Genomic DNA, 25336 nt, shown 5'->3' on the forward strand with positions numbered 1-25336 from the left:
CAACAAAAAAGAAGACTAACAACACGTGAGACAAAAAGGATCACAGAATGAGAAACAAAACGGCGAAAACATGAGACAAACAACAAAAGTCAGACAAAAAAACAACACAAAATATTATAAAAATGAGACACAAAATGACAAAAGAACAATGAACAATCTAGTATTTTACTTTATGATCAAAACAACTTGTCGTGGTCTAGAAATTATTTACAGTTTTTCTACTTTACAATCTGCAGTTAATATCTTCTCTGTAATTTTTACACTTTGAGGGCTGGATTTGACCCTCTGGAGGGTCGGTTTTGTCCCATGGACCGCATGTTTGACATCCCTGCCTTATCATATTTATTTTGATTTTCCAGGATGTTACCACTGTTAATTTCTTTCCGATGTAAAATTAGAAAGTCAAACACCACATTTTGGGTTAAACGGCTTCAGAAAAAATGCAGCGTCACGAGTTTATGGAGATGAGTAAGTGATTTAACAGTTGGGTTTTCCAGTGTAGCAGTGAGAGAAGCAGACAGCTCAAGGCCCCTGGATATTAGCCTCCTTTTCCTGTATCATTAATTAGGTTAGATGATGCTTTCATGCTCACAGAGAAAAGAAAGGAACGAGGATGAGGCGATAAGGAAGGACAGAGGAGTTAATTTAGTTGATTGGAGCGCAGGGAGGATGGCGAGGATGTGTGGGAGAGATATATGGACAGAGAGGAGAGGACTCTGAAGTGGGTCATAAATAAGAAAGAGGAGAGAGAAAGCCAGTGTGTTCAATGAAATGAGATGTAATTTAGCAATTGACTTTATTAGTGGTGGTTAAAATAAAGAAGAAACTAAAAGGTGATGGAGATCGGTATGTTTTAGGATTCAGTTTCACAAAACCTGACCACTGAGTCAGTTAAAACTTTACTAAAAAAGCACTTAGTTTGACATTATTTTGTTTAATGCTGAGAGTTAGAAGAGAATATCAACACTGCACTCATGAAGCACCAGCAGCCAGTTAGCTTAACTTAGCATATAAACTGCAAATAGAGGGAAACTGCTAGCCTGGCCATATTCAAAGGTGACAAAATCTACATAACGGCAACGCAAACACGAAGTTAAAAACAGACACAGTGTATTTTGATGAGGGGTTATGGAACAGACTCTGTCTTGAATTTTGGCTGATACAGGCTAGCTTAACCTCCGTGTGGCACCCTTTTGTGCTAAGCTAACTGCCACTAGCTCTGGCAGTGAACTTAGCACACGGACCTATGCTATTTTAGTTACAAACCAAACATTAATGGATTACTGGGAACTATGTCAGTATCAGTTTTTGGGAGTAAAACATTTTAATACAGATATATTGGTTGGTATTTGTTATATACTAGTGTTTAAATATAGTATATTAGAGTTCTGTTGAAGAGGAAGAATTATTGGTGAGCTGTTTATCGACTTTTCAGCGATGTAGACCACAATTTATCATCACGATTTATCATGAAGACACCTTTTGTCTCAATTAAATTTCAATGCAGTTCAATTCAGTTCAGTATGTTTATTGTCGTTGCAACTTGTGCAATGAAATTAAGTGCAATCTTTAAAGAACAGTGCAAGTTAAAATAGAATAAATAATAATAAAAAAAATCCATAAAAATGATAATAAATATCACAATATAAAATTTACACTACAAAACACACATTTCAGACACACCCACCAGACATCTACATTCACCAGATAGTGGCCTGGGTGAGTTAGGTCCTTGAGGATGCTCCTTGCTTTTTTGAGGCAGCGGGAACTGTTCTTCCAACCTTCTCCACAGCTCCGTCTACTGTGATACTGCGTGATACTTAAAAGCAACATATGTCCATTTTGTGTTTGCATTTTGATTCTGCTGCCATCTAGAGGCCACAAAAATCAAGTTATTGTAGGTTTAAATCATTTATTTGCATTTGTATTTTAGCAATATACACTAATATAAGCTACAAAATACCGTATACAGTGTTGTACAGTGTAGTAATGTGCAAACCATTTGGAGGTTTTTTTTTTTGGCTGGCATTCAAATTGACTATGCAATCTGCTGTGGAAATACTGTAAGGCCATGCCAATAAAGCAAATTAAAAATGTGAAAAAATAAAAAAAACAACAACGCCGTAGTGTTCCTGAGGATTTGTGTTGATCATATAGTGGCTGTTTTGTGCTGGTGAGTTCAGAGAGCTGACAGGGGAAGGCTACCATATGGCAAGACAGGAAGGAGGGGTGAGAAAGGGTGAGAGAGAGGAGAGACAGGAGGTTTAAGAAGGGAGCGAGAGCAACGACGGGGATACAGGACAGGAAGAGAGGGAGGATAACGGGGGACGACGAAGACGATGGAAATGGGAAAAAGAGAATAGACCTGGGTGATGCTGATGAGCAGGGGCTGGAGGGGGGGGAGGCTGATGGAGATGAGTGAGGGAGGTGGGTGGCAGAGTGTACAGCTTGGAAGCAGAGGAGGTGACAGTGGGGGGTGTTCACTGCTCAGCGATGTGTTATGATCTGACTCCCCCCGCTACATGCACACACAAACAGGTTCCTGTCACTCGGGAAGTCACTGATTTCACTTTGGAGACTCAGATCTGGTTGGAAATACTCACTATTTTCCTCACTGTCGAAAAAAAAAATCACATCTCTCTCGATAGTTTAGGATTTTCTCCAGCCTGCTCCCTTATTGAGGATGTAAATCTTCAAAAAATGACTCACAAACGTGGTCCAGATTTTACCTAAAATAGCTGTCCACTTTGGCAAACATTTCTCTAACAGTAAAGAAATGAAAAGTAGTAAATTAAACCTTTACTGGGGTCTATTTTCAGCTGCACATTCATACACAATCGGTGCACTAAGGAGTATTTATGGCATTTGACAACTACAGTGACCCTGTTGGTTGTCATCCAGTTCAACACTGATGTATGTTTTGAACATTTTTGGGAGACCATCGAGGTCTGCGTTGTGCTAACAGGATGCATTTGTTGTTGTTGTTGTTGTTGGCATTTTTCTAGGGCTTGTTGACAATAATTAAAATGTATAGTATCACCAGCTGCATCCTGAAGCTCTGAAACTTAATGCTTTACCTTGTGGGAATCATCCTTTAGAGGTGAGTCCCTCTAATATAACCGTATTAACAGATTTATGCCCTCACAATATGATTAATAAACACACACACACACACACACACACACACACACACACACACACACACACACACACACACACAGTCTCTCTCTCTCTCTCTCTCTCACTCTCCAGCTCCCTCGCTCGCTCTCCCTCATTCTGGCTCTGTTGCCAAGGCTACCGTACAGCCTCTTGCTGCATATACCTAGACGAAGCTGCTGCCTGTGGATCTCTCTCTCCTCCAGGATACAAACAAAAGAAAAGCCCGTCAGACTTTCATGCCTCCATCTCTCCTCCTCGCTCAAACACAGGCTCCTACATATGTAGATGCTGCCTTTTTCTAACCTCAAACGCCGTCCTCTGCCTCTCACTGTCGCCCTGCCTGCCTCTTACATGCAAACACACTCCTTCTCCTTCTCCTTCTCCCCCCAGACAGAGGAGCAGTAAAGGGGATTGGCGTGGTTCTCGGTGTTTGGCTCCTGGTCTTTTGGCTCAGAGGGAGCCGAGCGGCAGATGGCGATGTGAAGACGGGCTCAGCCAGGTAAGAGGACTTATCCTAACCAGACTTAAGGCTGTGGGTGAGTGACTGTTCCAGCCCTCCTCTCCTCCTCCTGTCTCTCCCTCTGTTCCCCCTCCGTGGCTGTGCGACATGAGGTGAATACCAATTCCTTCAGCAAAGCCTCCCCGCTTATGGCTGCTGTGCTTTTTCTTGGCTGTTAAAAAAAAAAAAAAAAAAAACAGAAAAAAGGTAGGGATGTGTGATGTAGCCTCGGCATATGTTGTGTGGTTGTTTTTCAGATTGTTAAAACTGATCATTTGCCAACAGGTTGGTTCTTCGATGCCGCTATTAACTGGATATTTTCCCTCTCTGTAATTACTCAAAGCTTTATTTCCTCTGTGATGTATCATGTCTATGTGACAATGTGGGAGTTACCGGAGAGAGAGATGCAACAGTCCACCTCCCCGGGTGATTCATTACTAATCCATCCAGCTCTGCACTGTGTGGTCGCTCCAGCTCACCGTAGCCATGTACGTGATATGAATGGTGTTTTGTCTTAGCATGAATGACTGCCAGAGAATGCCATTCCTGCACCGGTTGTTTTGATGCAGTAACACAATCCTTTTGTCACCGCAAATCCAGATTTATCTCCAGCAGCCTGTAAATCAATTTGCTATGCAGCACATTTCAATTATTCATACGGTGTAGTTTAGGCTGAATTGTAAGTTTATGTGTGTGTGTTAATGAGATTTTCTTTCTGAAATGCTCCCGGAGCTGCTGCGGGAAATTGTAGGAGTCTATGTAAACAATACGGGCTGATTGATTATCAGTCTCAGTGATGTACAGGAGGAGAAGCTGCAGCCTGGCTGGGCACCTAAGTTTAAGGTCATTGTGAGCCGATGTGTGTATTAATATCCACATCTGCTGCGTGTGGTTGTGTGTAACGGGAGAGAAAAGGTTGATGAGGCAGGTCTTGGCCCTCGTGACTTTATCTCACGTTACCATCTCATCATCACTTTCAGTAAGAGCTTCCTCTTACCTCGTCTCTCTGCCACATGAGCACTTCAGCAGCACGCTCAATACTCACTCCTTATTCACTTTGATTCACCTGGACAGAGGAAATGCTGCCACACTGTACACCTGAGACTGAAACGATGGGAGCAGGCCCTGACAAAAACAAAAAAAAACAACAAATCCAAATCTGTTAAGAGTAGAAAAGCAGATTTAAACATATTATTTTTCCAGACAGAGACACTACAGGGAGCATCAGGAGCATCCATTAAAGCACGAGCCAGATGTCACCACATTAATTCCCCTTGTTCCTGATTGCAGGAAAGAGATTTAGACAACCGGTCACTCCTGGTCCTCGTGGCACGGAGGCCACGGGGCTCATTGTACGGCTCGGTTTAGACTCAGCTGGATGGTGGGTTCTTGAATGGATGCAGATCAATGGAAACACTATGCCTATACTCTATTTGAAGACTGAGGGGGTGGTGTTTGTAAGGATCCAAGGACAGTAGACCTTCAGCGAGGAACGAGCCTGAATCAGCTGTCAGGTTTGACTTATTTGCCGTGAATTCATTTATCCCCTGCTCGCCGCTGATTAAACGGTGTTTCATTTTCTATTTAAGTTGAGCTAATTCCCTCCATTACGATAATCAGCGTGTCAGCGAGGCTCTCTGGTTTTGTGGAATTTTGAGTAACACCTTTAATATTCATTGTGAGCTCCTCGACTGTCAGCAGCATAGAAGATAGAACAGGCAGCTTTCTGGGTGCTCAAAGACACAGAACTTTAGAGAGCCCAAGATATCCAAAAATACCAAAATTAGGCTTAATTTTGATTAAAATCTGTGTAAAATCATGCTGGAATGTGGCAAAGACTTTGATGCTTTTGTCTGTGCTAAAAGATTAAAGCATCGATGAGGCGCTGATAGTAGAGACAGATAGAAAACTGTGAGAAGGTCAGCATTATTTCACTATTTTCTATACTGCTATGTGTAAAATTTGCCGCCTTTAAGCCTGTAATTAAAAAAGACATTAAGTGTTTCTTTACTAGAATTCTTCTCGGTGAGAAAATGCTTGCTGGGAAATAAAATGTAGACAACATAATTGAATAGGCAATGGTAGAAAACTCTTTTTTTGCATGTAGAGGGGACTCATGACCTCAGTATTTCTAAAATCCTAGCAACGATTCTGCCTAAATGTACCCGGCAAGTCACCAAATAGACACTCAGCAGCCAGAGCAACACAGATATTTACCTCAAAGAATAAAAGCAAAGAGAGAGGTGAGATTTTTTCTTTGCTTTTTTAGACAAACGTGAATATTGTCACTGCTCTCCCAGTGCAGATGTATGTTTGTGTTTTTCATTTTTCATGTGGTGTGTCTGCCAAAGTCTCTGGGTGTGTGAGTGTGTGCACTACAGTATGTTGGTTGCCACAGTTACCAAAACGCCAACCTCACTGCGTCATTGCTTCAGACAACCTTCACACAAAAAAGAATTGCTTTTTTTCTCCCATTCATCCCTCCATCCACTCCTCTACCTGTCCACCTATTGTTTAAAAATGGAAGCACGCTGAACTTTCTGTTATACAACACAATCTATGTCTCTGTGTGTATGCGTGTGTGTGTGTGTATACTTTATATATATATATATATATATATATATATATATATATATATATATATATATATATATATATATATATAGATAGATATATATATATAGATATATATAGATATATAGATATAGATATAGATATATACATATGTGTGTGTATATTGTATGTATGCACATCGCCATGGCTACGAGCCAGGCTAACTGGCGTCATCACTTCAAAACCTACCTTCACAGCAAGCAAAGAGGGAAAGAAAAGGAATCAAAGCAACTCCCCTCTGTTCGACACCTGCACTCACACATACACACAACACACACACGCATCTCCTGCCACCAGTGTGGTCTCATATTCCGCTGAGCTCACCCCATTCGTTCAACAGGGTCCAGTGGCACAGAAGGAGAGGAGGAGACACGGTGGAGAGCAGGGAAGGCTCGGCTTCATGCATACTGATTGGACTTGAGCAATCTGAATGTATTTCTGCGGGTGTCTGCTTAGTCTGACTTGAATCATCCCCGGGAAGGAGAGGAGAGAGGCGGAGAAAGAAAGAGCGAGAGGGGGGAAGAAATATTGACAGTTTACTGTGTCACCTTACATCACCATCCTCTGCTGGGAGGAGACATGGGTGCTCCTCCAAACTGGATTTTGGGTCAAAATTGGGATTGCGATTCAATTTTCATTCATTCGTTTTTGCTGTTTTTGAATTCAAAACCCATGAGATGTTTGGCTGCTGTGTTGTGTCCTTCAGAACTTGACTCTGCCTCACAATGGCTGACAGCGACCAGTTGCCACAGGATACAGGATTGATCATGTGATCTGACTCCCTCACCAGTTCCCTGCCATCGCTCATAGGTGAGTCATGTGAGCGGCCGTGCGGTTTGTCTCACATCCCAGTCAAAAAGCCCAGTAAGGGAAAAAAAAAGATTTTAAAAAATCGTGCTCCCGTGCTGTGCTGTGTTGTGTTGCTCGGCAGTCATTGATGAAAACTTGTTCCAAACTCACTCGTGACAAATTTAGCCATCAGCAACACATTCAGACAAAAAGCGATATGTGAGCAAGCGGAGCACGAGCCCCCGCATTCACACATCGGAGCCAACCACGTGCCGTAATCAGCCAAATGTACAAAACACCTTTATTAATGGCTGAAGGACAAAAGTGCAGGGTGGAAAAAGGGCTTTGAATACACTGCTGACTGATACAGAGAGGTGTGTGTGTGTGTGTGTGTGTGTGTGTGTGTGTGTGTGTGTGTGTGTGTGTGTGTGTGTGTGTGTGTGTGTGTGTGTGTGTGTGTGTGTGTGTGTGTGTGTGTGTGTGTGTGTGTGTGTGTGTGTGTGTGTGTGTTGTCAGTGGATGATAATGCTCAGGACGGATGAGAGGGATGAGAGCCACTCTGTTGCCAAGGTGACGGACAGGGCTGTAAACACGCTACCCCTGACTCATCTCTCCACAATAAAGACTCTCTCTCTCGCTCTCAAACACACACACACACACACTCACACACGCACAATAGAGTCCAATCTGAGGAAGACAAGAGGATCCGGAGATGAGAGCCACTCCAAGCCGCTTAGCCATACATCTGAATAGGCCTGCGGAATAAACACAACCCTGTCTGTCATACACACGTTCATTTAGACACACATAATCAGACAAACACGGCAAGCACACAAATGAACTAAACATCACTGTGTAAATCTCAGTGAGGTTGAGTTAACTGATTATTGAGATTTTTGGGGGGCCAGAAAAACTCAGAAGTGCATCCGGATATGAACTGTTGCTCTCAAAAGGTCTCAAAACCACACAACACACACCAACCTATTTTGGATTTATAAGGGGCTAAACCAAGGGTGTCAAAAATGTGGCCCGCGGGCCAAAACTGGTCCTCCAGAGGGTCCAATCCGGCCCTCAAAGTGTAAAAATTCCAGAGAAGGCATTAACTGCAGATTGTAAATTAGTAAAACTATAAATTGAAAATAATTCCTAGACAAGTTGTTTTGATCATAAAGCAAAATACTAGATTGCTCATTGTTCTTTTGTCGTTTTGTGTCTCATTTTTGTAATATTTTGTCTCGTTTTTGTTGTTTGTTGTCTGACTTTTGTCGTTTTGTGATTCCTTTATGTCTTGCTTGTGTTTTTTGTCTTATTTTTATCATTTTGTGTTTTGCTTTATTTGTTGTTTTTCACATATTGTTTGTGGTTTTTTGTCTACTGTTTTGTTGTTTTGTTTCTCCCTTTTGTCATTTTTTGTCTCATTTGTGTAATTTCTTGTCTTGTTTGGACGTTTGTCCATTTTTTTGTTGCTTTGTAACTTTTTTGTGTAATTTTTTGTCTTTTTTGTTTTGTTTTTTGTCATTTTGTGTCTCGTTTTTGTAATATTTTGTCTTGTTTTTGTTGTTTTTTGTCTTTTTTTGTCTGATATTTGTCATCTTGATCATAAGCTAAAATACTATTTTGTCCATTTCCAGGTGACTAAATGTTTTGTGCCTTTGTAGAAACACTGTGATCTGGAATTTGTATTGTGTAAATGACAAACTGAGGCATAATGTTGCTGAAATTTAATTTCTTTTTCTTAAAACAATTTAAGGTTGTTCATAATGTTTTGTAAAACGATAATTCCTGACGTGAAAATTTGCATAATGTCCTTTTTTGCACAAAAACAAAGAAAAAATTTGGAGTTGTTATTTGTAGGTTATTATGCTCTGATTTTACTGGTCCGGCCCATTTGGGATGAAATTGGGCTGAATGTGGCCCCTGAAGAATGAGTTTGACACCCCTGAGCTAAACAAACGGCCAAAAACATATTTTTGGGCATATTTGGAGATCTTAATCTTTGAGATTTATTAAATTTGAATGTCAAAAAGCAGGAAGCCTTGTGAAACCATCATCAAATCCATTTAACACAAATGAGCTTCATTTAATAGGGGCATCATGACCCGCCGGCTGAGTAGCTCCACTCGTTCCCACACTGAGGACTCCATCTTCCTGAGGCCCGACGAGGACCCCGTCTGGCTGGATGAGCCCACAAAGGCTGAAAAAATGGGCGACCGAGCCCCTAAAAAAGACAGACGCCCAGAATGTAAAGACGGACCCACAGAGGGCCAAAGCCCGCAGGGAGAGGAAGTGTTCATACATAAGGTCTACGCGCTGGTGATCGAGATCCATTGCTGGGCCGCACTGTTTATCATTTCCCAAGTCACGGTAAGTGCATCTTTCAACTAAGTTCCCCATTACAAAAACACCTCTCAAGGAAGTGTGTTAACTCCAGATCACATGACCTGCCCATTTTGTTTCTCTGTGGTCATTTTGTTTCTTTTGTTTTCAGTCCATTTTGTGGAGATTTTAGGTCTTTTTGTGGCCGTTTTCAGCCTGTTTGTGGTCACTTTGCAATTTTTTGTAGTTATTTTGTGTGTCTCATCATTTTGTGTCTTTATATGATAATTATCTGTCTCACTGAGACATTTTGTGTCTTTCTGTGATCATGTGTCATTTCTTGTCATTTTGTGCGTTTTTGTGCTCATGTTGTGTCTTTTTGTGGTTGTTTTGTGTGTCGTCGTGCTCATTCTGTCTCATTTTTGGTCATTTTCAAACTGTTTTATGGGCATTTTAGGTCTTTTATGGTCATTTTGTGCCCCTTTATGGCCATTTTCAGCCTGTTTGTGGTAATTTTAGGTCCTTTTGTGGTCATTTTATGCATTTTTGTGGTCATTTTGTGCCCCTTTGTGGCCATTTTCAGTCTGTTTGTGGTAATTTTAGGTGTTTTGTGATCATTTTGTATGTCTCCCTGGTCATTTTGCATATTTTTGTAGTTATTTTGTGTGTCTCTCATCATTTTGTGTCTTTATATGATAGTTATGTACCTCATTGACTCATTTTGTGTTTTTCTGTGGTCATTTGTGTTATTTTCTAACACAAAATAACAAATTGTATCTGTGTCCGAGAAATCACTTTCAACTAAGTTCCCCATTACAAAAACACCTCTCAAGGAAATGTGTTAATTCCAGATCACATGACCTGCTCCACATGATGTCATTTCCTCCTGAAGAAAAGACTGGCCAGACTCCAAGACTTTCTGAGTTATTTAATATAAAGTAGTGTGTGAGTCAAGTGTGGATTTATCGCATGTCAACAGGTTTACTACAATATCTTTATAAATAAATTTCCATTTCAATTTTACTTAATTGTATATATAATATTTTAGAAGAATCCTTCTGTAAAAATGCCATGTGGTGTTTGGTTATAGGCGGCCATGTTGATTTTAGGCCATTCAACTATGTTAAAAAAAGTCACGCAATTACATATTGACCCAAGTAGGGAGAACTCAAACATGACTTCTGTGCAGTTTAACAGTTATAAAAGCCCTAAATCAATAAAAAGGAATTTCAATTTTCTTTGAATGTTAAGTGCTCACACACATTACCTACACTAGGGACAAAATGGTGACTACAGATTCTAGATATTTTATTACTTACGTTTTGAATTTGTTTGCATGCTTTTTAACTTGACTGTTGGTTACAGTTGCAGCACAAATGACGTCTCAGTAGAGCTGAGGAGCGCAGATTTTTTTGTTGTTATTTTACGGACTCTAATTTGAGTAAATTTTAAATGAGACACATAGAATAAAGAAATTTTGATGAAATATCAGGATTTTAAGCTTAGATTTGTTGTTTGTTGTTTTAATTGAACCAGATGTTGCACACGATACATTCAAGAGCAATTAGAAAATTGAAATCTGATTATTTTTTGTATTTTTTTGGCTTTGATCAGTGGTGCCCTTTTGATGTTTGTTTTTTTACTGTTATTACTTTTAATTTTTTTAAACCCACAAGCAAGTTTCAGTGTTAAATCTGAATGAGTGTACATTTTTTCTTTCTGTACAAGCTTTGATTTTTAGCTGTTGAGGTAACTCCAGCATACTTGCGCACATTTTGTCGTTGCACTTTTATATTCTCTTACATTTGTTTTTTGGATTTGGGAAGGATATCTTTGGGGGATGCTGTGGCTAAAATGGACACTTTTAGTATTCATTCCCTCTTCTCTTCTTTGTCGTTCCTGACTTCATATTTGATTCATTCAAGAAAGAAGAAGACAGGTGCAGCATTACCATAGGTGGAAAAAAAAGAAGAGCCTTGCAAATGTGGCCATGATGATGACACCAGACTGCATGTGGTCAATTTACATATTTTTTGTGCCTGTGAATAGTAATAGGCCATCTTCTTTCCTTCTCCGTTTGCTTTTCACCTGATTACCAGTGCATGAATGACCGGAGCTGTGACAATGTGCTTCCTCTCTCTCTCTCTCTCTCTCTGTCCTCCCAGGGGTACTGGGTGTTTTTTGTGGTGGAAGGAAATGGACCGCTCTCCTCCATCTACAAAGCCCTGCAGGTCATCGACTTCTACCTGGGCTTCATCTTACCCTGCCATCCGATTTTTGGAATGGACGTAAGCGTCAGTCCTGGATGTGACAGAAATTTTAAAAAAGGATGCTTCAATGTCAGCTGTGTCTAACCAACTTGCCCTTCCTCTGTGTGTTTCTCAGTCCATGGTGTTGATGAGGGAGGTCGTCAACACCAAACAGCACAACTGGATCGTCCACAGCACTGCGGGCCTCGGTGTGGCCATCTGTGTTGTCATGGTAAAATTGGAAAATATGTTTTTTTTTCATTAAAGATGTACAAAGGCACCAGTAATTCACACGATTAAAAAAAAAAAAAAAAAAACAATCACACTAATGCAGAAAAATGAAGCATCAAAGATTCACAAAACCCATATTTTACTGACATAGACAATGATATAAAGAAAGACACCGGAAACAAATTTCTTTTTATGCTACAATGTCAAATTTAAATATAAAAGTTTGGGACATTTGTGCAAAGGTTGGGGATTACTGTGATTTAATCGTTTGCAGACTGGTTGGTTATTTGGTTGATTGATTTGTTCACAGAGGAAGAAATGGATGCAAGTTTGAGGAGCAAAATAACCATCTACTGCCTCCTGTCTCCTGTTCACGTCCCCTCAGGTCGTCCACATGGTGTGTAAGTGGCGTTACGGCTCTGGCTTGTGGTCATCAGGAACAGTGTCGAGGGAAGTTGGCGATCGCCGCCAGTCCGTGAGCCGCCAGCCCTCCTTCACCCTGTCGGAGTGGACGGATGCCCAGGAGGATCTACTGGACCTAGAACCTGTTCCCCAGACCCCCGTTTTTGACATGGGCACCGACACCAGGACGGAGGGAGACGCTGCCACCCTCACCGTCACTCCAGTGGGGCTTCAGGAGAGGTTAGTGGACAGGATGCTGCTGAAATCTGTGTCTGTGTTTCCAAGAAGACATTACCTGGGTCATTATATAATTGCGGGACTTGTTGTAACATAGATGACATTTTTGCTGTTTTCAGGCCTAAAATCAACATGACTGCCGATAACCAAACACCACATGGCATTTTTACAGAAAGATTCTTCTAAATATTATATATAAAATCGAGTTATTCATAAAGGTATTGTAGTAAACCTGTTGACATGCGATAAATCCACACTTGACTCACACACTACTTTATATTAAATAACTCAGAAAGCCTTGGAGTCTGGCCAGTCTTTTCTTCAGGAGGAAATGACATCATGTCGAGCAGGTCATGTGATCTGGAATTAACACACTTCCTTGAGAGGTGTTTTTGTAATGGGTGACTTAGTTGAAAGTGATTTCTTGGACACAAATACAATTTGTTATTTTGTGTCACAAAATAACACAAATGACCACAGAAAAACACAAAATGAGTCAATGAGGTACATAATTATCATATAAAGATACTACAAAAATATGCAAAATGATCACAGAGACACACAAAATGACCAAAAAGCACGTAAAATTACCACAAACAGACTGAAAATGGCCACACGGCCACAAAATGACCACAAAAAGACCTAAAATACCCACAAAATAGTTTGAAAATGACGAAAAAAGAAACAAAATGAGAACAGAGACACACAAAACAACCACAAAAATGCACAAAATGACAAGAAATGACACAAAATGACCACAGAAAAACATAAAATGACTCAGAGACAGATAATTATCATATAAAGACACAATGATGAGAGACACACAAAATAACTACAAAAAATTGCAAAATGACCACAAAAAGACCTAAAATTTATCACAAACAGACTGAAAATGGCCACAAAAATGCACAAAATGACCACAAAAAGACCTAAAATGCCCACAGAACGGACTGAAAATGACCAAAAAAAGAAACAAATGACCAAGTCATGTGATCTGGAATCAACGCACTTCCTTGAGAGGTGTTTTTGTAATGAGTAACTTAGTTGAAAGTGATTTCTGGAACACAGATACAATTTGTAATTTTCCATATAAAATTTGATATATTGCCAAAAAAGAAATATCTGTCATGATTATCTCAACTTAATAAAAAGAACACAATCAAAACGATTTTTGAATGAGCTTATTTTATTATTGTTTAGCTAATTAGAAGGTGGTTGTTATTAAATTGGGACGGTTATTTAGTTGACATTTTATTGATATCCAGTCATTTTTATTAATAAGTGATTGTTTCCATAATAAATAATTATGGAATTTGTAAAGACATGATCATAATGGGCCCTGCGACAGACTGGCGACCTGTCCAGGGTGTCCCCTGCCTTCGCCCGAGTCAGCTGGGATAGGCTCCAGCCCCCCCCCGCGACCCTAGTGAGGATTAAGCGGTGTATAGATAATGGATGGATGGATGGATGATCATAATGAACACAGAAATGTATGCAAGATATAATCCAATTATATATTGACCCACACTGTTTTCATGAATTTTGAATCCATATTTTCACGTATCAAACACACATACCGAGCATTTATATGCATTTGTCTGCTTGAATCACTCAGGAGAGGCTCCAACGTTTCTCTGACCTTGGACATGTGCACACCAGGCTGCACGGAGCCCTACGGCTACGGAGCCCAACTCTCTCCCAGAGACCAGTCGGCCCAGGAGTACCTCCGACAGGGAACACACATCCTGACCCCGGCCATGCTCCACACCAGGGCCATGGATGACCAGAGCCTGCAGGCCGAGTTCTATGTGAGTGCAGCAGCAGCAGCATCTCACCCACCTACACTCTGTAGATTAACACAGATGAACAGAGACTCACCGGAAGCGACGTACACTGACACACACACATGCACACACCCACACACGCAAACACCCATCAGAGCTCTGCACACACCCGTAAGCTCTTCCACTGCCTGGTAGTGGGCGAACGGATGGAGGGATACAAGCATTTTTGCATACATAAATCCACAGAGGATTCCAGTGTCTGCTAGGCAGAAAGATGTGCGTTCAAGATCATCCACAGCCTTCAAGTCACACACAATTAGACAGTGTGAAGAGCAGTGGACGACTTGATGTTATTTTCTTAATGTTTGTTGCTTTGTTGAGGGCACAGCTTGGAATTCCCCATTTCTGCGAGGACTGATTTATTTATTTTTTTTTGTTGTTGCACCCATTGTTCTGTGTCCATTGGCAGGAAACTCCCATGAACTTTGTGGACCCTAAGGAGTACAATTACCCCGGGCTGGTGAGAAAGAACCGCTACAAAACCATTCTACCCAGTAAGTACAGCTGCAACACAAGTTAGCGGCAGCAGTAACTAAAAACAGACCATGAGGTGTATGTTTAGTTTAAAAAAATGCTATTTTCTACTGCTTCTCTTTAATGATTTCAAATCCTCGTCAAGTATATCAGTTTATGGTTTTACAGCAGCACATAAAATAATGTGAACCAATCATTTATACAGAACAAAAATATAAAAGATATTCTTTTCTGAATTTAGCCAACTGTGCACAAAGAATGTGGCCTTAAAGGACACTGAGCAGATAATGTGACTATACACTCCTTTGACTAGAAAAATCCACCTTTAAATACAACTTTATTTAAATGACAGGATGACAGATGAGAAGAAAAATGCGAGAACAGGATTCCTTACTGATTTGTAATTTCTGGTTGATGACTCCACTCTTGATCTGAACATTTTCTTTTCCAGTATACTTGCTTGTTTAACGACATCCAGTCCGTTGTAAAGATGCAGCAAATACTTATTTCCGAGGTTAAAAACAAGGGATAGAATTTTGTTGTGCTGTTATGTTTATAAGTCTTACTCATGATAATCTCACACTGTCCACCTGCAGATACACACAGCCGGGTCATCTTGCAGTCGCAGGATGAAGAGGATTTTCTTACTACCTACATAAATGCTAATTATCTCAAAGTAAGTGGAAATATGTGTATTTATTCTCCGTAATGCAGTCACTGGTGTCTGACCTTGCTAATTACTGCTAACAAACAGGCATACATGACAAACCCAGGGATGTGCGTGTTTGTCTGCAGGGTTACGACGATGAGGAGCGAGCATACATCGCCACCCAGGGTCCCACTGTGAACACGGTGGGGGATTTCTGGAGGATGGTGTGGCAGGAGAGATGCCCGATCATAGTGATGATCACCAACCTGGAGGAGAAGAACGAGGTCACTGCAAAGACATGCATGATGATGATGATGATGATGATGATGATGATGATGGTTGTATTACTGGATAAATGTGTCCGCTGCGTCTTGTAGAAATGTGCTGAATACTGGCCCGAGGACACTGTGACCCACGAGGGCATTGAGATCGCTGTCGTCACGGTAACCCAGGAGGATGATTACAGCCTGAGGGTGTTTACTCTGAAGGTAAGACTTATTTTTTATTTAGCATTTATTTAACCAGGTTAGTCCCATTGAGATCAGAGATCTCCTTTACAAGGGAGACCTGAAGAAAAGGGCAGCAGCGTAGTCACATTAAAAAACAGCAAACAACAGATAAAATGAACAACATTAAAACTTGCTCACAGACCAGGTAGACTGTAATGATCTCACCTGAACTTTAAACTCATTCAGTGTAACAAGGGCTGGAAGTTGAAGCTGAGATTGTAGTTTATTCCAAGTATTGGGTGCAGAAAACGTAAATGCTTTCTTGATCAGTTCAGATCGTACTTTGGAAAGACAAATTGCAGAATATCCATAGATCGGAGATTGTGGACTTTGTGGCTTAAGATTCAACACAATGATTCCTCTGTGTCTTTACTATACACACATTAAACTTTCCCAGTGCTGGTGGAAAAAATAAGCGAACCCTTGCAGTCATTCTGTTGGAGATTTACTTCCATGTTTAGGGTCACTGACTCCCTGGCATTATCCGGAAAGATAAACCTGGGAATTTGTTTTCCCTTCGATGATGGTGAGCTGTCCAGGCCCAGAGGCGGCACTCCTCTTCCTCTGTTCTTCACTTTTGGGATTATACTTTTATGTTTGTGTGCAATGCCCCTTTAAAACCACACTGAGTGCTGCATTGGTCTTCCCAAACCACACATAGATCCATTTATGGACATTTTTTCCAAACAATACTGTGACTATTTATGTGATGGACAACACAAGAAGTTGTGTATTATTAGTTAAAGCAGAACTGACCACATTTTAAGACAAATTTACACGTAGATCCTCTTTCTACTTTTCACTTTCACCTTTTCTTCCCATTATGTATTCTTTCAACATAAAAGCTTCCAGCATAAAACCTGCTGCAAGTGTTGTTATTTATAAAGATATTGTAGTAATTCTGTTGACATACGATAAATCCACACTTGAATCACACTACTTCTTATTAAATAGTCGGTTTGTACATTCTGGGTAAAGTTTTTGTCATTTAGGAAGTTTTTTTTGTCATTTTTGGACTTATTTTGAGTCATTTTGGAAAATATTTGAGATATTTTGGAGAAGTTTATGTGATTTTGGACAAATTATGAGACATTTTGAACAATATATGAGACATTTTAACCAGATTTGTGTCACTTTTTCTCAAATTGTGAGTTATTTTTGGTCATGTCCGAGTCAGTTTGTACATTATGAGTCATATTAAACGTTTTTTTGTCATTTTGTAGAAATTGTGAGTCATTTTTGGACTTATTTTGAGTCATTTTAGAGACGTGTATGCCATTTTGGGAGTGTTTCTCTGCATTGAGAAGCTGCGTCTATACCGAGTTGTTTTTGAAATTTAGCTCCACTTTTACCTGCTTCTGTTGACGGCTGACTTTGTGGAAATATTTAGCTTGGTCAAAAATCTCACAATTAAAAACACGAGATTATGATGTCTCAAATTTCAAGATCTATGTTTCCCTTTATTCAAATTGTCTGCGCGTATCTAGACTCACCATAGATGTGTGTTCTTTTCAGTTCCATTCATGTGTTCATGATGGGCGCTTCATGTTTAATTTGGGGTCATGGTGTCATCGGCACTTAGCGAGCTAAACATGATAATTCAGTAAATGCAGCCTTCGTCTGATTACTGAGCACCAGGGGATCGTTACACAACTGTGCTCTGTGTTAAAAGCTTCTTGTTTATTTATCTCTTCTGGTTATTTTGTTGATCTATTGGATTAATAATTATCGACATGCTGACACTTGGGGAATAACTGACACTGATGGGTTTGATGAGAGGAATAGACTGTACAACCCTCACTCCTGTTTTATTCGGCTGCTTTGCTCTGTGTTTATTGTTGTCGTAGCAACTAGCACCAAGGTAACAATTTGGATACACATGCAGAGCAACAGGCTGATCAGAAATGATCCTCTGAGTGTCTTTCTCATGTATGTACGTGCATAACATGACTGCATCCGTGTTTCACGCCTGGTCGCCTGTTTGTGTGCACCAGTGTGGGGAGGAGGAGCGCAGTCTGCGGCAGTACTGGTACACCTCCTGGCCCGATCAGAAGACTCCAGACAAGGCCCCACCTCTGCTGGAGCTCGTACAGGAAGTGGAAAGGGCCCGAGAGGAAGCCCCGCCCTCCAGTGGTCCTACAATTGTCCACTGCAGGTAAACTGCTTAACCAGTTAGTAATTAATGTTAAATGATTAACCAGTTTTTATTTGAGAAGCTTTCTTGCTGCTGTTATTTTAACCACAAATCCACTTCCAGTTTCCCCCAGGGAGGATTTGCTTTCAATCAAATTAGTGGGATCAGTTCTAATCAATACACAGATCCATCCAGTTCATTCTTTCTCCGCAGCGCTGGAATTGGTCGAACTGGCTGCTTCATTGCCACCTCCGTCCTGTGCAAGCAGCTGAGGACTGAGGGTGTGGTTGACATCCTGAGAACCACCTGCCAGCTCCGCCTGGACAGGTGAGACAAGCCAAGCTCTTATCCGGGCTCAAGGCAGCTTGACTTGATTCGGTTCCAACTCACGAGATAATTCACTGGGAGCTTTAGCCTAGAAGTCCTGGTAGGAAACAGCTGAATGTGTGACCATCAAACATCAGTGGTGGGTTTGAAAGGCATGTTGTATGTTTTTAAAAATGCCAAAATTACACCAATTATTAGAGCCAGAAATGGCAAAAACAGAAAGAATTATTTGCTTTTCATCTTTCCAACTATGCTTCACCTACTCGTCTGTGGCATTAGGAAAGTTAGCCAACTCTAAGACTAAAACTGTGATTTTTTTTTTTTTTTTTTTTTTAGTCAAGGTCATTTTTTTCTACATTCTACTTGAATATTTTGAAAAAAATAAACAATTTGCTCTCAATACATTCTTTCAAAAATCAAAATAAATTCTGCACTCCGCAACTACAAAGTAGTTACTGACTCAGCAAAAACCAACAGTCAAGTGACAAAAATTTAGGAACTATTTGGTTGAACTGCAGGCTGTGTGTAGAAACTAATGAAAAATGAAATCGTAAAGTTTCGACAGTACGTAGAAATTTAGTTTTCCATTACTGGTAACGCCTGGGTGCGCTTGGAAAAATATTCCATATTAATCTTTAGTCAGTCTTTATTTTTTGTAACATAAATAATCAAAGAATTTTAACTTTTCATTCACAAGATTCAAGAATAAAACAGAGGCCTAGATCACTAAACAGTCTGAACCCCAAAACCTGCTGGTCGTTATTAAATAAAACGCTAAAATTACACCATTATCAAAACAGGAGGCTGCAAAAACAGGAAAAAACGGTCTGATTTTCTACTTTCTAACAATCTTTGACACACTATTCAAGCTGGAAAATGAACCAAATTGAAGCTTAAACTCCTGATATTATATCAAAATCACTGCATTCTACATTTCATTATAAATTCACAAAAAATAAACCATCTGACCTAACCACATTGTATGGAAAATGTGACACTCTTTTTTGCAATTAAGAAGTCATTATTCTGCTGAACTGCAGCTACTGTTCACACAAGGCAAAGACTGAAGTATAGAAACATTTTTTTTTAATTAACTATTAAAACATCTATTGTTATCACATTTTTAAAGTGGTCACACCTGTAAGCACTTAGAAAAATGTCGTACATATTGATTCCAGATTTTTTTCTTTACATTTTTGGAAAATAGACAAAGAAATTCAACCTTCATTTTTATTTTTTTAATGATGCATGGCGTTTTAACTATGTCATCATATTGTGGCAGACATTTAAAAAATACATTTTTAGTTCCATTTATAGCCATAGAGGTGCTGTTTCTATAGAGGTTCAGGACTTTTTAATGGAATAAAAATCAGCCCACAGTGAAGAAAAGTGTGACAACAAAAACACCCAGAAACTGGTTGGGGTTAAGAGAGTTAAAAGAAAGTCATCACACTTTCTTCCAAACGACCAAATAGATCATTTCACGCTTCAAAACAGACACGACGTGTATTCAAGCAACTTGTGCAACATGGTTAAAAAGTTGTTTTTGTTTGTTTTTTATCCCAAAAATATGGGTCAGCAGTGCTCTCTCTAAGTATTACAGACAAATATTACTTCATGACTTTGCCCTGACATGGGCACACTTCCATGGAAATGCAGCCATTATTAGTGTTAGCACTTAGACCTGGATTCAACAGGTCACTTGGTAGCTTAAGAAAATGTGATGAACAATTTATTCTTTGCTGTCAAAAGATTTAACCCTGTTTGACTTCAAGAGAGTAAGAAAAAACCCAGAGAAAACATTTGACATTTTGTACAGATGAGGATGAATCCTACTGACACTGATGATCTTCTGACTTTTCCTCTTGTGCCACCAGCAGGTTGACATTTGTAGTTTGAGGGAAATGTCTCAGTAATTACCAGAGGAACTGCTATGAAATTTGGCAAACACATTATGGATAATCCACATATAAAACCCCGATCACCAGCATCAGTTCAACCATTTCATTAATGGTACATGAGATGGTAGAAATGGTACTATGGAAAGTAATAAACATTATCCCTTCTAAACACCCGCATGCTAGCATGTTAGTATATTGTATTTGTATGTAACAAATTCAACTTGTGTGACATTGTGTAAGAGTACAGAACTTTAGAACAACACTGTAAAAAGAATATTTGAGCTATAGCTAAAGTAAAGCTTAGTTTGAAACAAATCTTTCTGCTTTGGTGATGACAGTTTAGTGTTTTGGATTCTATCAACTTGTGCCTTCAAACTGGTATTTTAATTTAAAAAATTTAGGTTTACTGCTTCTTTTGCATTGTGTGGCCAATGTCAGGATGTCCACATTTCATTTTAATCAGTTTTCTTTGAGGATTAAAGAGTAGAGAAAAGGAAAGAACAGTAAATTTAGTGATAGAATTGTGTTTTAGATTTTATATTTGGGCTAAGCAAATAAGTTAGAAGAAGTGGAAACTTCTGGTTGACTTTCCTTAAAAGTTCATGTCAAAAAGGAGTAATCAAATGATTTAAATACATCGAACGTCAACCAATGGCATTATTACTTGTTAACTTAATTTGGATGTGATACCAGCTGAATGATTCATATAAGGTGGTACAATAATTCTCTCTTTTCAGTACACTCATGCATGTGTTGAGGTTTTATATAAATAAACCAGTAAATTAGGCCTCGATAATGTGATAATGTAGAAATTAACCAAAATGTGAGAACCAGAAATCCAAATCCTATCAAATGAAATAATTTCAGTAAACCATTCATTTAAGAAGTAGAGCAACATAAAGTACTAAGTAGACAAGATCATTGTAAGGAAATGCAAGACATTTTACACCTTAAATATTTATGTGACCATCTACCATAATGAAATGAAGTTCACTTTTGTTTTAAAACTTATCATGACAGCACACATGTCTATTGCTGAATAACAAATACTTTAAAGAGGCCATTTGATACCATTTTTAGTGTTTGAACATATAAACTTTGTCTAGATACCAACAAAATATTACAAAACACCATCTATTTGTTTCTTTTCTTTCTCCAAAGACCAGAAAGTTTTTATCCGAACAAACCGCCTTGGTTTTTGATGAAGAGCAGCAGCTACTAACTTAGATTTTTAAAAAACTACAGTTTGGAACAGGCTTAAAATCAGGTGTATTATAGAAATGGTAGGATGAACAACCTGTGCTTTATGTTGATCTGCAAGTGGAAATGCAGGGGTACAATACAGGACCTTTAAATGCATAAATGCACGTATTTCTTTTCTAAATGTACTGTGCTTGTGTTTCCATGTGTTTTTATCTCAGGGGTGGGATGATCCAGACGTGTGAGCAGTACCAGTTTGTGCATCACGTCCTCAGCTTGTATGAGAAGCAGCTGTCTCACACCGCTGAGGAGTAGAGTGAGCGCGACGCCCAGACCGAGACACACCACTGTACACTGTACCGCCTCTGTTGGTATGCACCACTGTACCTAGCATCATCTCAATCTCACCCTTTAACAAGCTCAAAACCACGTTCATCTCCTCATCCAAGGCAGGCTCGCTCAGTCAGGACTGAAACGGGGTGACATGAAATCTGTGTTATCGTACGTCTTTGGGATTTTAAGATAGCCCTCCCCAACTTCCTAATCACACTCTCTATTAATCCACATGTTCCTGGAGAGCTGCAGCAGTCAGGCCTGAAACTATCCAAGCGTCATTTCATTTGCACCGCTGGACGTAAGTTCTCAGTCATCAAGGCCTCGTTGTGCACTTGGTCTCAAATAGCTCCCTCACATACTGATTGTACAGTTATCGAGAGGTCAAACTGGAGCTGAAGTATAATCAGATCGCCTGCAGTGGTGTCAGTTTGCTGTAAGGAAATTCAAGTTCAGTCTAACTAAAGTTAGTGTTGATACTAAGGGCCCTTTACAGTATAAGTGCCAGCATAATTTAAATCTACAGAGATAATCAAATGCCAGCCTAATATTTAACACTATATTGATAGAAAAGTTCACATAAAAGTATAAGTTAACTAGCATCTAGCCTTTTTCTCACTGACTCTCACTTTTAATGTAAAAAAAAAAAATCATTACAGAAGGCCTGTTTGGACTTTGATGCATTCAGGAGTCACCTCATCTTCAGGTTGCATGGTGCTAAGTGTTCATTAAAGGCATGTGCAATGTTATGGAACATAGGAATGTATAACAATTAGGTTATTAACTAATTAGGATTTCTGTGCAATCTACAGTATTACAGTTTTACCATGCTGCCTGTGCAGTCCTCATGGCCCATGATGTTTACAGTCAACAACTTCTGCATTAAGGCCACATAGACGTTCACTCAGAGGCGTCACAGAGCCAGCGATGCTGAGGGCACAGAGGCCAGAAATAGAAGCACGCCATCAGAAAAATCAATGCGGCGCTCTGGAGAATCTGACGAGCACACAATCAACGTTTCCAATGACACACAGTGAAGGGTGTGTGGCAGAGAACAAGTTGCATAAACAGCTGCGCCATAAATCAAAAGCTAATATCCTGGTGCATGTCGGTGAAGTTCCTCAGAGTTCCTTGCTCTGCGATGCCTCTGTTCTCAACAGTAGCTTGAACACATCTGTGAAGTAAGAAGCCCGTGATTGTTGTATAGACAGGCCAGGCCTAATCTGTATGAAGCACAAATAGACCAACTAAGGTTGTCTCTCTGATGTTCAGCTGTAAAAGTTCTTTTTTCCGTATTGTGTTTTGATTGTGTTGAGTTTAATGGATTGCATGTGCTGTATGGGACTCCATAGGTCCACAATCAAAGCGACGTGATTGGTTGTCCTGCTTTTTGTTGTGTAAAAGGGTTTAAGCCTATTATATTGCTTGCTCTCGGCCAATGCTTTTGATACAGTTTGCTTTTGTGAAACCAACCAGAGATATTTTTAGAACATTTTGATACAATCCTTTCGAGTAGATGCCTTGTGTATATTTCCGTTTACACCATGATGGAATGTAGCTCATACTGTGGATCAAACCATCGGTTTATATTGCAAGATTTAACGGAACAAAATGTGACAACTACCTAAGTTACCTTACAGTACAGAAAATAAATAGATTATGTTCAGTCTTCAGTATTATTACTTTAGGCCTTTAGGCTTTGCTTTAATATGCTTTGCTTTCTGTGTATGTTTTTATCGTTTTCCTGGAGAATTTTACCTCAGACTGAGTTTTTACGCAGTCCCCACTCTATTCCATCTGTGACTCTAGGCCACTCTCAGTCGACAACATGAGAAATAATTGCTATATGTAAGGCAGCTAAAACAGTGAAGACCGTTTTATATGTAACAAAAATCAAGCAACTTCTACGGCCATGAACATTATCAGAGGATAAATTTAACTGCGTGGACTCGGACCAATTTCTAACCAACAAATCAAATATAAGAAAATAAAACTGCCAAAATGACCTTTTACAGGAAGCCAGGGCTGAAGATTGACAAGAAAAAGCTACAATCTGTTGTCAGACTTCTGACATAATCCTCTGATAATGTCCAGTGTACTTGACTGAACAGCTTTTATTTTGAGTGCTTGTTGTCAGTGCTTACCTGGTCCTCTTCTGATGATCAAAACGGGGAAACAGCCAAACAGTCAGACATACAACCAACCAGCAATCAGTATTCCTCTCCTCTGCTACAGTATCGCTTTAAGTTGTGAGTTTTTGCATCCAAATAAAGGTAGATTTTCATGAGTCTGTGCTGTTTCTTTCTCACTCCCTCTCAATCGCACACTGAACCACAAAGTGCAATCCAACATTTGCACCACTAGGTGGCAGTATCTACAACCTAACTGCACACTTAGAAACAGCTCAAACATTCAACTGTTTACTGACTGACAAGCTGATGGCAGAGAAACAGAACAAAGGCTTTCAATCTAACAAAAGAGAACTGATGATACTGAATTCAAACACCCAGCGCCCACTTATTACAACTGTTTTATTCAGTGATTTGTAGGAATGTGATATTGTAGATAAATCAGCGTTCATTTCTTCAATATATTATCTATATGTTTTTGAAATATTCCTAATTTATTTATCTTAAAGCCCCTACATATTATGCCATCATACATATCAGGATTTGGCTTAGAATGGGCCTCTGGGGGGTGACAATGTATGACAATAAACACGATTTGTCTGTGTACAATTAAGTTCACGAGTCTGTAACCTTAGCTGACAGAAATATATACATTTCCTGTTATTTCTTATCATTTGATTTAAAAATAAAGTCTACTCCAATTTACAAAGCTGGTTTAGCTTCGAGAACCGTGTTTTTTTTCATCCTCAGTTCTTATCATTTTTGCACCAGTGATTCTCCTTTGGCTAAAACAAAAAAGAAACACAAATCTGTGCAGAACAAACCCTGCATATTAGAGCATTTTTTCAGGAGTCTGGTTCACCGTTATTGTTCTTATTCATAGAAATTGTTCACATCACGTCCTTTAACCTATTATCAGAAATATTTGCTCATTTTGCTGCTGTATATTATGTGTTTAAGAGATTAAATAGTCTGGTGCAAACATTTTGCAGATCTGGAATTTCACTAAATCTGTTCAGGGGTCAATATATAATTGTGGGACTTTTTAGCTTTGTTAGATTGAAAGCCTTTATTCTGTTTCTCTGCCATCAGCTTGTCAGTAAACAGTTGAATGTTTGAGCTGTTTCTAAGTGTGCAGTTAGGTTGTAGATGTAACATAGTTGACGGGTATCATAGCTGACATTTTTGCTACTCTCAGGCCTAAAATCAACATGTCTTTTATTCTAACCAAACAGCACATGGTATTTTTACAGAAAGATTCTTCTAAATATTATATATACAACTGAGTAAAATAGAAATGGAAAGTTATTTATAAAGATATTGTAGTAAACCTGTTGACAT

The 25336-nt window shown here is 39.5% G+C and overlaps 1 protein-coding gene across 2 annotated transcripts; it reads left to right on the forward strand.

Moving 5' to 3' along the window:
• The first annotated feature begins 3280 nt into the window (after positions 1-3280).
• Positions 3281-24153, forward strand: ptpn5 (protein tyrosine phosphatase non-receptor type 5). 2 transcript variants are annotated; one of them, XM_023273539.3, is made up of 14 exons: positions 3281-3658; positions 6978-7081; positions 9148-9424; positions 11542-11664; positions 11762-11857; positions 12242-12498; positions 14111-14303; positions 14749-14833; positions 15410-15489; positions 15609-15746; positions 15840-15950; positions 17966-18126; positions 18319-18432; positions 21755-24153. In XM_023273539.3, exons 3-14 carry the CDS (start codon positions 9155-9157, stop codon positions 21846-21848), a joined length of 1722 nt encoding a protein of 573 aa, XP_023129307.2. In that variant the 5' UTR covers positions 3281-3658; positions 6978-7081; positions 9148-9154; the 3' UTR covers positions 21849-24153. The 2 variants fall into 2 exon arrangements, with proteins under 2 accessions (XP_023129307.2, XP_054865301.1); XM_055009326.1 differs by lacking the exon at positions 3281-3658 and adding an exon at positions 3702-5172.
• Positions 24154-25336: the final 1183 nt, after the last annotated feature.

Source organism: Amphiprion ocellaris, chromosome 3, assembly GCF_022539595.1.
Source record: "Amphiprion ocellaris isolate individual 3 ecotype Okinawa chromosome 3, ASM2253959v1, whole genome shotgun sequence".
NCBI lineage: Eukaryota > Metazoa > Chordata > Actinopteri > Pomacentridae > Amphiprion > Amphiprion ocellaris.